We start from the raw sequence: 14740 nt of genomic DNA on the forward strand, positions 1-14740 counted from the left end.
AGTATATGAATGATCGAGCAATTGTAGAGTCAATTAGGATGGCTTGAAGAAAGGGTATAATAGTACTAGAGAGAGAAAAATGTCCCTTAATCCAATTAAATAAGTATATTAAATCTTAATGAGATTTACAGAGTGGCCACAGATATCATGGATAAGTCCACACAATTTTCGGTCGCCGAGATTATCTTTTTACTGGAGCTCTGCAGGCCCCTGGTATTTCCAGATAACAAAGGGCCCAAATGACAAAGAGCCAATATCGGGTCGAGACAATCCGATGGTGAGGAAAATTGTGGTCATGACCATGAAAAATGTTCTGTACTTTGCGACTCTACTTGGACGAAATATCAGCACTAGATGACCTCAATTTTACTATGACCCCCAGATAATAATGTTCTTGATGTTAAATGAGTTTAACTGTTGATTTGGGTTTTTCTGGGTTAACAGAGTTTTATGAGTCTTTACTCAAGCAAATAAAGTACGTCACTGAATACCTTTAAAATTTGTCTCATACTTGTTTTAAATGTTGAACAAAATGGTACTAAAATTAGGCTTACCCAAAAAAAATTAAATTTTTAACTTAAGCATAATATCTTGTATTCTTTTTACAAATTTACACATAGTTCCTGGTTTTGCCCGAATTCCAGGTCTGTGGTCACTGTGGATGTAACAGCAATTTATGAAATCATTGTAAAAAATGGCAATGCTGGTAAATGATTCTATTTATACCTTGATATAGTTTGCGTTGATGTAATCATCCAAATGATCAGCTCCTTCCTTGGTTTGCAGCATAACTCTTGTCTCGGGTAGAGGGATCACATTGGCGTAGCGGTTCTTGCTCTCAGCTCCCGGCGGCAGCTCGTCTGGCTTCACCGTGATCATCGGAATCTGGTTGAACTCCTCGTCTAAAGCCCGACGATCACTACTGAAGTTGGCCAATCCCGCAAAGTTTATAGAATGAGTCGGCGCTCCCTGCAGAGAGTATTTGGTGAGTGGAACAGTATTTTCTTTAATGAAATATTTTATCTCACAAGCTTGAGGGTAATTTGTACTTTTAGAGAAGATTATTATACTTGAAAGGCCAAATTTGTTTACATAACTAATTTAATGATTTTCAACATTATTGACATTTGATAACACAATGGTTTACAATGATTAAAAAAATATTTTCTGTACCATATGACCTTTCCAACTAAGTCCACAGGTCAAAGTTAAACATTTTTGATTATATCAACATTCTCCGATTGGGCCATGTCCAATAATCCATACTAATACCTGATACAAAAAAGAGGTATTTATTCAAGCAATATAGTGGGTTAGGTACAAAAATTCCAACTTTAGTATTCCAGTTTTAGTTAATTTGTGTGTTTTCCCATTCAAGTAAGCCTTGCAGTCTTCACAGAAATCCTTAAAACCCAGGCCCTTTTGCTCAACCTCAAGTTAAGATCAAACATATCTGTAACACAAAGTATTTATACTCACTGGGTCATCAAAGCCAGGGTTGCCATAGGAGCGTTTGGAGGCACGAAGGGCTCCCTTTCTACGGACACTGTTGTACACAGAAATGTTGTCTAGGCTGTAGTCATCTAGAGAGACGGGTGTGCAGCGCTGGCCGTAGTTGAACCTCCCTTGACGTTTACGCACAATCACCTACACATCACAGATTAGTAAGGAAATTCAATATTGCTTTACAACTGTAAATATTGTTAAAGGGCCATTTCTGATTTTTAAAACTGAAACTTTAAAAATCTGTGATATCCAGGAATTGATTATTGATTCATGATTTTCTTTTCAATACTGATAACTAGAATCACGCTATCATGACACACAAACTCTGCACACTTTCATGATTGTGAATTAATACTATCCTGAAAAAATTCAAAAATTGAGTACCGGTAAGTTTCAAAAGAAAAACAGAAATAAAGATTTTTCAGATTTTGGACCTTAACCATTTTGAAAAATTGTGTTAAATTCTCAGTACATTATTCATTATATCTATTACGAATAAGACAAATTGTAAACACGACCCTAGCGGTCCCTGGCGGAACTAACAATAAAATGTCTACAACTGATCAATTAGGATGATCTAATCTAAATCCAAGGGAGTGTCTAATCTATGGTTTAATCCTTAGTAGTTACCAGCAGTATTCCCAGCAACACCAGACAAATGGCTGCAATTCCTGACAGGATGATGGCCGCCAATACATTGTCAAAACCATCAGGGTTCATCATCGGAGGGTCCATGATCATCTGAACATTGATAATCTGCCACAAGCAACAATCATGCAACAAATAGGTATGGGAATAAAAAAATAAAGAATGATTCATTACGTTAGACGTACAAGGCATGCAAATAATGGGTCTAAAATAAATAAGGTAACAGGGTGTTTATAACTTTTAACACGTTCACTACGGGCCACTCACTGGTGAGTGCTCTAGTTCCTTTCTGCCACGCTGAACGCTCACCGGTGAGTGCCGGCATCGCCTACATTCCATTCAATTTCTGCGCAGAAACACACCAGGAAAAAAGGGCATTTTATGTCTGTGTTTAGCTAGGAATGAGTGCTTTATTGTGGTGTAGGTTGGTGGTAAATTTCCCTGTAAAATCCCTTTCTGGCACCCTTACAAATCATCTTTGTCGTCCTGTCATAGATATTTAAAAGCCAAACGGGTTCGTTTGATGCTGCCCCGCACCAGGGTTACGCCTGCCATTGGTGGGCCGCAGCGAACGTGTTAAATCATCCTACTTTCATGGTTGGATTGAGGTTGACAAAGCCGGAAGAGCTTTAGTTTCAAAATGATGTGACACGCCACACAGCGTAGGGTATCATTAATTTATTGCTTTACTTGAAGCTTAAGCATTTAATTTTTTGCACAATTTATCCTTAAGGACCTGCAAACTAATAGTCATAATCATGAATTTCAAACTGTTTGCTTTTATGGTATATGTAAAATCAGTAAAAAACACAGTTAAACCATACTTAGTGTATGACTTAGTATCTCAAATAACATGTTAAATTGCTTCAGTCATCCTCAATCTATCATTATATAAATGTTTTATTTTATTTCATTTGTTGTATAGAACTATCACAAAGGGGTTCCAATAAAAGAAAACATATAATTGTTTCACTTTAGAAATATTTTCTTTTGATAGTACTTACAGGAAAATTAGGATCAGCTATCGTTTCAGAGAAGCGTTTCAAAAACTCATTTCGAATGGCAGGACTGGGAAGTTCATCTTGTCCAGTGAAGCACACATGAACACTCAAATCTTGCTCTCGATCAGAAATATCTCCAGAATCACACTCCTGTGGTTTCAAAATCAAAACTTGGTCCCAGGATACAATGCTGAAATTATAAAACACAATTTAAAATAAAAAGTCTGTCGAAAGTCGTAAACAATAATGTGAACAACTAAACTCTATCCAAAAAGTTTTAATGTTGACCACAAATTATTTGAAATTTTAATTATAGTTAAAAGTCGAATTTGAAGAAAAGAAATAAATTTGGACTTTTCCCTGCACGTTAGAGATGCTTGGAGACAGTACTAAATAGAACAAACTGTTTATTTGTTACCATGGTGACGGAGGAGTAATGTTTGGCCAATACTGAAAATAATGGTGTGTAACCATATGTAGAGGCTGTCTAAAGTGTAGTTGTTGAGAACTAGCGTTTAGATAAGTAGTTGGAAATTCTTTCATTTAAAACAAATCCTGCAGTGTCATGTATGAGATTTTTTACTACAATTATTAATCCATACGATTATGTGCTGTGTGAATCCCAATTTTGAGAGACCATGAAAGGTACTATGATAGTTAGGTTTGAGAAAACCATTAGCCAATACTTTTAACTTGTAATAGACTTTAATTAATAATGTTTTAAAAAATGTAATAATAATGGCTAAAACCACAGGGTAAACTACTCAACTGCCACACCAGGTATCACAAATACTTTTAGATTCAGAAAAAAGCTTTAAATCGGAGATTCCAACTATTTTGTTATGAAAAAAGAATGATATTAATTTTTTTTATGGTCACCTTTTTTTGTTTGCCAATTTTATATGACGAAGAACGAAGCTTCCCGCGGAGTCTGAGAGTGAACTAAACACTTGCGAGTTAAGTCTGTCCACAGCGCTGGTCTCTCATAGCAGAGACCAGCAAAACACGTGCCACCATTTTTACATTCCCGGGAATAATCAGAGGGCACTGAATGTTGTTATTGTGATTTTCCATCACAAGAGATGGTCCCAATAGGTGCTGCACTCTATCGGCAAAACTAAGAACTACCAAGAACAGCCAATGCATTCTGAATAAAAAGGCGAGTATTCATAGCGTGTTGAGCAAAGGGAATTTTGGCGAGTATATTCGTCAACAGCGCGGTAAGGGTTAACAATTTCATAATCCTACATGCTTGAACTCCTCACAGTTTTTTGGGTTCTATGGACCCTAAAAAGTATACTGTAACCTAGACTTTTTGGTCTTGTGATGAAGTCTTCAAAATACCTACTTCCCTGGGTCATTGGCTGATACTAAACCGGTCTCTTAATATAGTTACATGTCTATTTCTTAATTTGTTCTATAAATAAGACCGAAAAAAACAACACTCACTGTGGAGTCAGCTGGGCCGCAATACTCTCCCTCAGCTGTTGTTGTTGTCGACACAACCTCATTGGAGACATGTGTACAATGACTCTGACACAGGACGACGGATCCTCCACTCTGTCAAACTCTGTATCCTTGTCTACAAACTCTGTCTCGGATACTGTCGATGACTGCGGTGGGACCGTTGTGGTACTAGGCATCATCGTGGTTACTGTAAAAAACATGGTTAATTTGGCAAATTTACGTAGGATTAATAGGTTTAGAAATACCAAAGAAGTTTGTCCAATAACTTTCAACAACAAAAAAAACAGATCCTGCGTACGCTGCAGAAGTTCAGCTCACGTTACATCTGGTATAATAACTATTGAGTTACGCAAATATCGTTCAAACCACCCTAAAGTGAGAGCGAAAACATTAGTTGACATCAGGAGGGTGAGGAGTCAGATACTTGCACTAGGTGACCAATGGCTGTAGCTTCACATTTACACCAAAAAAATCCTATTGCCACATTTACACCAAAAATCTTAAACAATAACCCATTTTTATTGTTCAATATGAATTTGTTATATTTTTATATACAGGTTTAAGAATTGCTTGCACTGATATTGTTAATTTTTGGTACGGGAAAGTTAATTGATTATTTACTACGTTTTCCATAATAATTTAGAAGTGCAGGTTGTACTATTTACAAACAATGAGGTATGATCAATAGTCCAGCTTTGATGAAGATGTGACAATATTACAAACTGAAAACAGAGCGCATGGAGGAATATTTTATAGAACTGATAAACTGATCAGAAAACCGTAAAGAAAACAGAAAATAAAGTAACAAAAATAAACCCTATGAAAAAGCTCTAAGAATTAGGGGACAAGTTAGTAATAAAATTAACCTTATTAATCATTTTGAAATAAAATAATTACTGTAAAAAATTCATTGACTAACTTGAGTCAAATGTCAAATCCAGCCAACCACAATGGCAAAAATACTTAACATATTAAGTACCTGCAAAAATTGTGTAAAATATCCAATTTTCTCAGTTACTCCAAGAGAGCATAATTTAATTAAACCTAATGGTGTCTAGCTATTTCTTCTATCTTTCAACATAGAAAGGAAGTTTAAGAATTATATTTACCTGAGGATAATCCAAAAATGAGATACAAACGAGGAAATAGTATTACGTGATACATAGGCCTATATCACATCACAAACTCACTACTGTATGTCACTAAGTTGGGGCTTATCTTCAGTATTTACAGTTCGGCTTGAGTTACACAATCAGCTACATTAAATAGACATACATTGTGTCTTTAGTGGGCTCAATTAATGAAAACTACAACAATGTTATATACTTTCATCTTTAAAATAATAGGAAATTTTGATGATGTTAAATAATTAACATTACTAATTGAAATAAACAATAATGCTACTTGTAGTACTACTCTTACTTAATTTCAACGGTGAAATTAAACTTGGGGCATTAACATTGTGAGTCATTGGTGGTGTTGTCTAAAATTAGTCATTTTGAACAACCTATAATTATTATTGTTTATGTTTAGTTAAAAGTTAGATGGTTTACCACATGTATAGCCTATGTTTGATTTACTTAAAACTTTTGCTCATAAATTTTAATGTAGTTTACATGTATGAGAAGAGTATAACTATGCTAGATGAATGTTCAATGGATGTATTTTACCCATAAAATACTCTCAGGAGCTCAATACCAATTTAATTTGTTTCAGTTGAATTTAACTTATTTAAACAATTTTAGGTTACTTTACTTATTATTTTGTGTGTTTTCTACACATTTTTACGTTTTGACAGAGAACAATCCAAACCCTGATCTTTTCACAATCAACGTTTTTGTTAGATAGCAACATTAATTCATAGCCCAATGACTAATGGTATCTGGGTCTGGAAATGATCACACTTAAATCGAACCAGCGGCCTCCAGATTTTAAGACAAGCACTGATGTGAATCAAGAACTGTTCAGACTAGAATTGTAAAATGAACTGAAGATTGGAAAAAATCTAAGTATGTTTCATCTTAAAAACATTACTTGACAAGGTAACTAATTTAGAAATGTACTAATTATAATTCTAGTAGGTGGATAGACTAATGTTTATTTTTTACAGTTAGTGCTTTAGTTTCAAAAATTGAGGAACTGGACCTACAGTAGTGTATGACCTCTTCTTTCTATTCTCCACTATGAACTTTTGTCCCCCACCAACATGGACAGTGGCAATGGCAACATAAAATCCATTAAAAAAATGTAAGCTCAGTTGGAATAAGCAACTTTGTCATTGAAATGCTAGAAATATTTCTCCTACACAGATTTCAGATTGCCATCTTCTGTCCCTGCGACTTAAGTTTGACTCTGTACAGTGAAATTTAAAACTCACCTGTGTCGGAGCTGTTGTCAGGTAGCTCAGTGGTCTGAAGCTCGGTCAGTTTTGTCGTCTCGGGTTCGTTCGTAGTCTCAGGTACATTAGTAGTCACCTCGACAGGACTCGGTTTCTCGCTAGTTTCTTCCACAGACTCGTTATTTACCTTCGTCTCCACATTGTACCAGTTGATGTCACCTTCAGAAGGCTTGCTTGTAACTGTATGAACTTTGTTATCTTTGGAGATTATGTCAATGCTTGTAATATATGTTCCATTTGAATCTGATGACCCTGTATTTGAACTCGGAGAGGAGTTTGTTTCATTCGGTTTATTTGTCGTAGCTGTTTTCAGCACGACTGTTTTATTCATAAGTGAGGGAAATTCATCCTCATCTCTGTCGTTTTCATCCACATCCTCGTCGAGATCCATTACCGTGGTTGTTTCAAACGGTTCAAATATCGGAGGCAGAGTTGTAGTTTGGTTTTGGTGTTCTTCTTCTTCACTATCCTCCCCGGATTTGTTGTCATCTGGGTTTTCCATTTCAACCGCTGTATCTAAGTGTTCGCTGACATTTTTTGCTTTGGTGTCAATATTTGTTACAGAACTATTTTTAGAGGTCAATAATACATTTTCCTGTTTTTTACCATCACTTTCTTTAGATTTTACCTCGTTCACGTTTTCATTTACAATGTCTTGATGTGCTTCATTTTCTAAGACTTTTGTGTTGTGTAGTCCACTTTCTTCTAGCTTTTCCAAGTTTTTCTCCTCCTTCTTATTTTGAGACTCGTTTTCCTCAAGCAGTTGTTTGGATTCTATCACATTTTCCACCACTTGGCTCTCATTGTCGTTTACAGATTGAACTGCTGGAGTTTCTTTGTCTGTTTCGGATGTTTCTATCACTGGTGCTTTAGTTTCTGCTTTTACAACATGTTGGGGTCTTGCTGAAGACTGGTCCTTTATCATAACATCATCAGTAATTGCCTGAATAATATTAATAGAAGTTTCTGAATGGTTTCTGTCTAGTTCCGTTGTAGTTCTGATGATACTTTGTTCTTCTGTGGATGATTGTGCTTTTGTGTCAAAGCTTGGTGAGGCATTACTTGAATTTACTTGTGATGAAGTGGTTGGGTCTGGTTTTGACATAGTGGTTTCTTTCTCAACTGAAAAAATAATCATTAGGGTAACATTCATTGTTAAATAATCATCACACAGAGAGATAATGACCACACAGAGCTATAACTAACTGGGCAGCAAATCTATACAGTATGTGTAGTACATGCACAAAATGCTGAAACCAATAATAATTATCATCATTAATTATTATCATCATTGTTGTATGAGATGGGGACACTACTTATGTGTTTGACCCAAATATGAGTGAAGGATGAGTGTTACGTGGAGTGTCATGCCTTATGTAGCTTTGTTACTGACTAAGATAAGCTATTTTGTTAGTCAGGATCATCATTTAGTCAAAGCTCAATGGTCAAGAAGGTCACCTAAGTTCAGTAAAATAAATAGAAAACTATTGCATAAAACCTATACAAAAATATTGAGACCAATCTTTATAATATTGAGGGCAATCAAATATGCTATACTGAAAGTCCTTGCAAACTATGCCCTCTCAGAAACCATTGTAAGAAAGGGGATTAACCCCGTACCCACGGTGCTCATCACGGTGCTGTGAATAAGAAGTAAGATTTACTTTTAAAACTATACTTATAAGATTTTTACTTAAAACAAATTTATATATGGGAACAAACTTGGTCCCTGATAAAAACTTCAGATTTTTAAAATTGAACTGTGCTAGTATTAAGGTTAGCATAACAAAATGTGTTAGATGCTTAACTTACCCTCAACAGGGAGAGTGGCAGGTGGTTTGGTACTTCTGCTCCTGAGTAGTCTTGTAGACCAAGGGACAAAACTCCTCACCCTCGATACGGGAGTTAAAGTGGTAAGTTGTGATTGTGGAGTTGCATCAACTAATGGTGGCAACTCTGGAGCAGACTCTGGTTTCTGAGAGCTTCTCAAAGGTTCTGTTGAAGACTTCAATGATGCCAAAGTCCAGGCTGTAGCAGTTGGAGGAATGTTAATTTCCAGAAGAGGAGCGTGATCTAGCTTCAAAGGTGTTGGTTTCTTCCTGAGAATGAACTTGCTGGAAGACTTTCCACCAATTTTACTTTGAACTTCATCCGTTTCTTCAATGGGAGCCATAGGTGCGGTAGGAACTGGCTCAAAACCTTTTAGTTTGTTTGCCAATTGCTGCTTAAAAGCAATACTTGGTTTTATCACTGTTGACATCGAAGAACTCGTAACTTTCGGTAGTAAATCTACCTTTGAAGAAGTGGAATCCTCTAGTTGGAATCGTCTAGTTGTTGGGTTTAGTTTCTGGTCAGTTGGTATTTCAGAGTTCGGTAAAATAGAAGCTGCAGGTGTAGCGGTTGAAAAGATGTCTTGATTTGTTGTAGATGCCATCTTCTTTCCTGCTACCTCTACAACCTGGGTACTACTAGCAGCAGCATTGTGGACTTCACCACTGCTACCATCATCTAGTACCTTCTTTAAAGGTGTTTTCACTTTAGGCTTCTTCAACAAGTCGTTATTTACACCGTTAACATTTATCACAGAATTTACACTTTGGTTGGCTGCCTCCTTATTGTTACTGGGCGGATTCACCTTAAGCAAATCTAAACTACTGAGTTTATTATTGTCATGTTCACTTAAACTAATATTACTACTACTACTTATTCTACTTGTTGTACTTCTTCTGTCATCAAGTGCTTCTGAAGTGGAGTCTTTTTTATCTTTTAATTTACTATTAAGTAAACTGTCTTTGAAGGGCTTTTCTAATTTCCCAGCCCCGACGGAGTCAGTAGGAACTGTTACAGAATCTAGAATCTCTTTTTTCCCTTTCTCCTTCTTTTTAATTTCCAAATTCTTCCGTTCGGAATCTACTTTGGACGTTTCTGAGGTTGAGCTGATTGCTTCCGTTTGCTCATCACTGTTCTCCTCGTCGTAAACGACAGATGAGGAACTGTGGTCGTAAGACGTATGTGAGATGACCAATTCTGATGCGGTTGACGAGGACACTCCTGTCTTGTTAAATTTGAAGTAGATTTCATCGTTTGTATTACTCTTCTGCAGTTTCTTTTGTTCCTGGGAAGAATCTGCATCAGAGTTCTCCTTGGCAATAGAGATTTTCCTGTTGTATGATACACGAAGGTGGTCGTCATTCTTCAGGCTTTGAATGTTGATGTCCTCTGGGAGGAAGGGCAGGTCTTTGGTCAGGGAAGGGGTGGAATGTCCAGGGGTGGGTGGAGGGGGGGAGGTGAAATGTTGGAGACCTTCTGAGTGGATTGCTCCCAAGTTCTGTTTCTGAGTCAAGTTACTCCCCTTGTCTTCGACATCCAGCGATCTCTTGAATCTTCCAACATTCCTACACTCGACCAAGGTCCAGAGGACCACTGAAACAAAAAATATCATCTTTAAAGTATATTGCTTATATTTTTGGATTATAATCCCTAAATTGAATTTGCATGTTTTTAGGGTTTGTTATCAAAATAAATTGTAATAACGTGTAAGAACAAAATTGTGGATGGATATCATTACTGGTAAAATTTTATAAGCGTGAGTATAAAATCTCTGATCCATGGTAAAGCTAGGGTTTCCAAGATTACGCCAGCGTGATCTGTTCAGCGTGATGACCGTTGGAGCTACATCAAAACTGTTTGAAATAACATCAGAGTTTAGAGTTATTAAAACAACTTTACTTAAAATAAGTAAAATAACTACCAAACAAAGCTCAACCATCTGGTTCTAGAAACAAGGAGATCCATGAAACTAGTTTTGGTTAAAATAAAAAAAACAAACCATTTGTTCAAAGCAATTGTATTCTATTGCAATACCAACGAAAAGAATAAAATCAATGTAGGATGATTTATAGTTACAGTGTTATTAAATAAATTGTACTTTTATTACAATCACACCGAAAGAAACTAAGCGTGATTTTTACATTTCACAAGAATTCACAGAGTCCTACACTTGTCAGCTCGGCGTGCATGCCAGAAATGACTTGGGTCATTTCCAGCGTGCCACGCTCAGGACTCACGCCGGACAGATGGCGGGAAAACTCATGTCCGGCGTGATCGTTCGCACTTGGAAACCGCACCCATATAAAAACATGGCTTTAATTTTAACTTGATTACGTAATCACGCTTGTCCACTCACGCTGTCCGCCCGGCGTGATCTTAGAAACCGTAGCTGCATGAAAGCTGTTTAAACAACAGAATAATAAAAGTTAATTTTATAAATTACTAGCTTACGTACCCGTTCATTGCACGGGTTGGAAAAGAAGTATTGTAGGGGCAAGCAAGCAGTAAACTTTTGGGTCTAAGTGTTCTCACCGCAGCCATGGAGACCAATCAATATTTACTTTTAAAATGTTCACCTCAGAACTGTTAAAGCCAAAGGGGCAAAGCCTACGGTCAGTATCGAAATGTGAATAGTCCTATAATAGTCCTCGGTATGGTAGCTATATTTTTGTAAAATTTAAGCCCAGTCAGTTCATTAGTTTTTGCACCTATCAGTAACACACATACAGACAGACACCATTAGATTTTTATATAATAGTATAGATACCTGCTACCGTATATCTTTTTATGAAATTAAATAAGAAATTGCTTAAATTTATGATTTGCCTAAATGTTTTCTCTCTCAACTACTGTCCTCTAAAACATAAATTAAAATCAGTCACTTAAACACATTAAATGAAATAATTTTAAAATACATAGGCCTACTATAAACAATAATATGGAATTAAAAAATCTACTACAATCAGAATGTTTTACCAAACAGACTAAAACTATGCTCAATGTTTAAATATGAGTAACAGTAGGCTAAAAGAAAACTTAGGTTTGGTACAAGAACCATAATGTAAAACTATTAAAAATAAAAGGAACCAGCCTAGTTCCTTCACAATAATCAAAGTTTGAGCCGGGAAATTGCTAACCAGAGCTACAGCAAAAAACTGCCAGGTAATCTCAAAGGCCAAATCAATACAATAACAAACTAATTCAAATTGAGGGGTTCAACAAAACCGGTTTCTACTGCAGATCTCTGGAAGGAAACCAGTTTTGACCTAGTAGTTCAGCCTGTCCACGGATAGCGTGGGGTCGCGCGGCGGTATTTTGATTTTATGACTCATTATACATAGACAAAATATTAATTTTTAATGAACTAAGCTACTTCTCTCGTTAATCTTTCAGTCACCAACATTAATTCCTCCCAAAAAATAAAGTGTACCGGTATTTTGTTCACTAATGCCAATAACATTATTCAAAGCTTGTTGTAAAGCACTGTGTAAAAAATAGTATTGTTCCAATATAACAACAATCTGGTGTTTGAATGAGTTATTATATTCATTTACGTATTTTATTCATTTACAGAATGCCATTACATCGTAAAATTACAGGGCATTTGTCAATCAATTAGTTATTAATTATTAATTGAGAGCCCAAGGCCAAGGACAAAAGGAGAGTAATTCTTGCTTGCACACAGCTTGACTTGATTGTGAGTTTTTATTGTATTGGTGGCAAGAAGACCAAGGATCGTAATGACTTGCATCTTTCCACTGACCTTGGACCGCTTGATCGAGTCCTGTGTTGCTCCACAGGAACAAATTCGCTCTTTTAATCAGTTCTCGTTTGATATTTACCAAGCGAAAGAGGATAACCATCAGAGATTGCATGGAAATATTATCTTTTGTTTGGGTGATAATGCTATGTTAGATTTTGTAGTCGATCGCCACTTAGAAATTGCGCTTTGACAAGTACTGCTCTTCGATCGCATCTTAAAAACTGCTAATAGGATGTATCTAATCTATCCTGTCCAATGTTACCTAATGTTACCAACCTATCTTAAACGTTTCCATAATGGCATATGCCATAACATACCTGCATGAATGAAAATGTTTAAGATCTTCATGTGTTATGATCAATCCCCAAACACGCTGAGCTCATCCTAGCGCCTCTGAAACAGAAAAAAGCAAATTATTACAAAAATAAGTTTTAAAAAAACTGTTTGGATTGCAACTTGTACCTAGGTGTTGGCAGATAAGGGTGGGTGTAGCATAATTTTCTTATGTTTACAAGAGGCGGGTATTATATAAGCATAGATTAAACAAGGGAGTACGTTTAATCTATGATATAAGGGACCTCCTACCCTTACATGCGTCTGTACCACCCTTTTCAACAATCCTATAATAAAATAAAAACCATTTAATTTGCAATATTTCATATTGAACTAAGAGAGCTGGACAATCTAAAGACTAGAGTTTTCGTCATGTAAAATAATTTGACACAACCCCTTACTGTTTTCAATGAGATGTCCAACGATCTTTTAGCACAATTAACTTTAAATTACTAGCCTGCCCAGCTTTTTGGTTGTAATAATTAGAATAAGGATACTGTGGTATCGATTGAAAAGTGAAATTATAGACTGGTTACAATTTAAAGTTAATTGTGCTAAAAGATCGTTGGACATCTCATTGAAAACAGTAAGGGGTTGTGTCAAATTATCTTACATGACGAAAACTCTAGTCTTTAGATTGTCCAGCTCTCTTAGTTCAATATGAAATATTGCAAATTGGCACACTGATCAGATGATTGCCAGTTAAGTCCTAAGAAAAGTCTGGATTTTTATGGATACCACAGACTATGTCTTTATAGCCTATGTGATAGAACTGGACTCAGCTCCCCTGGGACATTAGGGCATTCAATAAATGGTCCTAAACAAAAACAGTTGACGAATCAATTATCTTTGAGACAACCACATAATTTTGGGTGCATGTTTTCAACTACGCAAGGCTAGTGTAGAATGGGAGACGATCCACGTAGCTGTTACTGATCAGCTGATTCATTAGTCAGGATCATTTATCAAAAGCCCAATGAGTTTGGAAGTTTGGAACCATAAAAAATCTCTGTCCTCAGGATCGAACCGGCGATCTTTTGATCATAGACGAGCATATTGAACACTAAGCTACGTAGCTGTTAAATCTTAGTAACAAAGCTATAATCTATAATCCATTCAAAACTCGTCTTTCACTCAATTTTGCCTTTAAAAACGTCCACAATTTTCCAAAGATGCAAATAAAGTTTAGTGTAGGGTTTACAGTAGGCTACTAAACTCCATTCACAAAATTTAGGCGGTTTTAGGGAATTAATTTATCCCCTCCACGCCTTGCTTGATCCTAAAAACATAGCTCAACAGCTGAGATTTGTCAACAAGTTGTAGCTGCAAGAGGAGATTGTAGCTGCAACATACATTAAGCAAAATAAAGTAGTTGGGAACTTCGCCTAACCGCCTTAATTGTGAACTGACCATAACAGTACTGTATGCTTAATCTATGCTATAACCTATTAGCCGAGCTGAAAATAGTACAGACAATGTTTTATTAACTGATAGAACCAGTACTACCAACTGAACCTATTTAAGGTTTGAAGCAAAACAAAGACTAAACTTAAGTGTGTACGTGAACCCAGGAAACAATTCGTCGAATATTGGCGGTGAAATAGTTAAAATTAGCGCGTCATTATGACGCAGACAGCTAAGTGGATCACTACAAACTTGAACTTGATCGATCAGTCTGTGTGTGTAACCATAACGTAGCCATGGAGACTTAACATTCTACACCTACAACACTGAGTGTGGTCAAGTTGACTTTGTAAATCACTGGACTTTAAAACTACAGATAAGGAGATAAAA

At 36.3% G+C, this 14740-nt stretch overlaps 1 protein-coding gene across 6 annotated transcripts in view; it reads right to left on the reverse strand.

Moving 5' to 3' along the window:
* The window catches only part of LOC129002460 (proteoglycan 4), a 42204-nt gene that overhangs the window by 6170 nt on the left and 21294 nt on the right, over positions 1-14740 (reverse strand). For 5 of the 6 annotated variants that reach the window (XM_054430282.1, XM_054430285.1, XM_054430283.1 and 2 more), the window contains 8 exons: positions 12931-13006; positions 8833-10443; positions 7000-8142; positions 4605-4809; positions 3159-3345; positions 2137-2262; positions 1480-1647; positions 727-969 (listed from right to left, as the gene is read on the reverse strand). In XM_054430282.1, coding sequence (XP_054286257.1) covers positions 727-969; positions 1480-1647; positions 2137-2262; positions 3159-3345; positions 4605-4809; positions 7000-8142; positions 8833-10443; positions 12931-12961 — 3714 coding nt within the window. In that variant the 5' untranslated portion in view covers positions 12962-13006. The remainder of the gene's footprint in view (positions 1-726; positions 970-1479; positions 1648-2136; positions 2263-3158; positions 3346-4604; positions 4810-6999; positions 8143-8832; positions 10444-12930; positions 13007-14740) is intronic. The other variant, XM_054430287.1, reaches the window with a different exon arrangement.

Source organism: Macrosteles quadrilineatus, unplaced genomic scaffold (assembly GCF_028750875.1).
Source record: "Macrosteles quadrilineatus isolate MER2022 unplaced genomic scaffold, UCM_ALF_1.0 Scaffold_9__3_contigs__length_116548681, whole genome shotgun sequence".
Taxonomy (NCBI): domain Eukaryota; kingdom Metazoa; phylum Arthropoda; class Insecta; order Hemiptera; family Cicadellidae; genus Macrosteles; species Macrosteles quadrilineatus.